Raw genomic sequence first — 2072 nt, 5'->3', positions numbered from 1 at the left:
GAGACATATTATAGACCTGATAATCGGAACGGTTTTGCTTTGGTTGCAAAGCGTAGCCTAGGCCTATCACTAAACATTGTAACAATATATAGGCTACGTGCATTGTATTTCAGTGGAGTTAAACAAAAAGCTGTAGTTTCATTGAATGAAATAGGCCAATATCCACATTGAATAGTGTCCAGTGAGAACGTATCAATTCCCCGGATGAAAGCCTATAAAACGACTTGTCACCAACTGACATTTAGAATAATCATTCAAAAAGACCAGATATATGGAACTTTCAAATGGGTGGGACCGTCTGAATATGAAGATAAAACACATTTTGAGTCATGCTCTTTTTAAAATATTTTACTCCCTATCTAGGCTTTAAAAAAAGACACCCTAAATAAACACTTACATCAATAATTATAATTTTATAACGATAATATTGCAATTCAATGTGAATATTACAACGATAAATTAAAAGAGAATGTTGTGCTAAATAAGGTTCTATCCTGAGAGAATTGGCATTAAAGTTTCCGAACCTACATTGGTTTGAGTGGTGTCAGATATTATTTTGAACTTAACAATATGAATTGGCGTATTTTAGTATGCAGTATGTAGAGAACATTGAACAGAACAAGGCTATGTCAATAACTACATTTGGAAAAAAATGCCGATGGAGGCTAATCATGACTTGTTTATTCCATCCATAATCATTTGAATTTGGCAACGCCTAAATGACCAAGCATTATCTTTAAAGGTGGGATGAAGTTGGCTCAATGCCGATATGTGCCACACTCGATGACCTTGCCCCCTCAAGATATTCATCCAATCATTTTCTGTGTTCTGTTCAGGGCGGAGATACTGAACATCAATAAATTGGACGTCGCCAGAGACAAAAAGCTCAGGAGTCCCTTGTATAACATTTTGCAAGTACCAACGGAAATCAACAAACAAACGTCAACATGGTCGACTGGACAGATGCTGAGCGCAGTGCCATCGTAGGCCTGTGGGGAAAGATCAGCGTGGATGAGATCGGACCCCAGGCCCTGGCCAGGTACATTCTTATAATATTTATGTAGATATCATTAAATAATAACACGATAATAGTCTACCTAGACTATTTAGCACTAAGTGCGTAGTAGGAAATCGCGGTGTTCACCTTTGGTGCGATACAGACCATATTGATTGTGAAGTATAATTTTAATGGCAACCTGTTTTATTTATTTTTAGACTTCTGATCGTGTCTCCATGGACTCAGAGACACTTCAGCACCTTCGGCAACCTGTCCACACCCGCTGCCATCATGGGTAACCCCGCCGTTGCCAAGCACGGAAAGACCGTGATGCACGGACTGGACAGAGCTGTGCAGAACCTGGATGACATCAAGAACACCTATGCTGCACTGAGTGTAATGCACTCCGAGAAACTGCACGTGGATCCCGACAACTTCAGGGTGAATATTGCACATTAGCAAACTGAAACAAAATACATAAATAATTAGTCTTATGAATTTAATAGCGTTATGAGCCGATGTAAATCTTATTCCAATATTACATTCTCCATCTGGTTCCTTCTCCACAGCTCCTTGCCGACTGCATCACCGTGTGCGTGGCCGCCAAGCTCGGTCCCGCCGTTTTCAGTGCTGATATTCAGGAAGCCTTCCAGAAGTTCCTGGCTGTCGTTGTGTCCGCTCTTGGCAGACAGTACCACTAGAGCATCACTCGACAGCATCAATATGGAAGAGAGATGACACTCCAACTCCAGTCTGTTAGGCTGGAAGCTGTGTCATAGCTACGCATATTGCAAATAATAAAATACACATAAAAGCATTTATCGTTTTGAAGTATTGTTTTTTAAAATGGAAAACGCTCTCCTGCAATTGTACTGATGGCAAATGGGTTCTAGTTAGGCCTTCAGTGGATTCAAATAAGCGATGCCTAGCCTACACATTTTCAAGTTTGAAAAATAAATGATTTCCTAAAACCTGGACAGACGATCACGTTTTACATTTAGCAGACGCTCTTATCCAGAGAGTCTGCTGAATTAGATCTTTCGGTTAACAACACTCTTAACCACTAGGCTACCTG

General features: G+C 40.3%; 1 protein-coding gene across 1 annotated transcript; it reads left to right on the top strand.

Annotated features, from left to right (window-relative positions):
* The first annotated feature begins 874 nt into the window (after positions 1 to 874).
* LOC124016312 (hemoglobin subunit beta) lies at positions 875 to 1814 on the top strand. Its single transcript, XM_046331862.1, has 3 exons — positions 875 to 1039; positions 1216 to 1438; positions 1567 to 1814. The coding sequence occupies exons 1-3, from the start codon at positions 948 to 950 to the stop codon at positions 1696 to 1698; spliced, it is 447 nt and encodes a 148-aa protein (XP_046187818.1). The 5' UTR covers positions 875 to 947; the 3' UTR covers positions 1699 to 1814.
* The last annotated feature ends 258 nt before the right edge of the window (positions 1815 to 2072 follow it).

The sequence above is a fragment of the Oncorhynchus gorbuscha genome, linkage group LG26 (genome assembly GCF_021184085.1).
Source record: "Oncorhynchus gorbuscha isolate QuinsamMale2020 ecotype Even-year linkage group LG26, OgorEven_v1.0, whole genome shotgun sequence".
In the NCBI taxonomy this organism is placed as follows: domain Eukaryota; kingdom Metazoa; phylum Chordata; class Actinopteri; order Salmoniformes; family Salmonidae; genus Oncorhynchus; species Oncorhynchus gorbuscha.
This window is presented reverse-complemented; position numbering and strand designations above follow the sequence as displayed.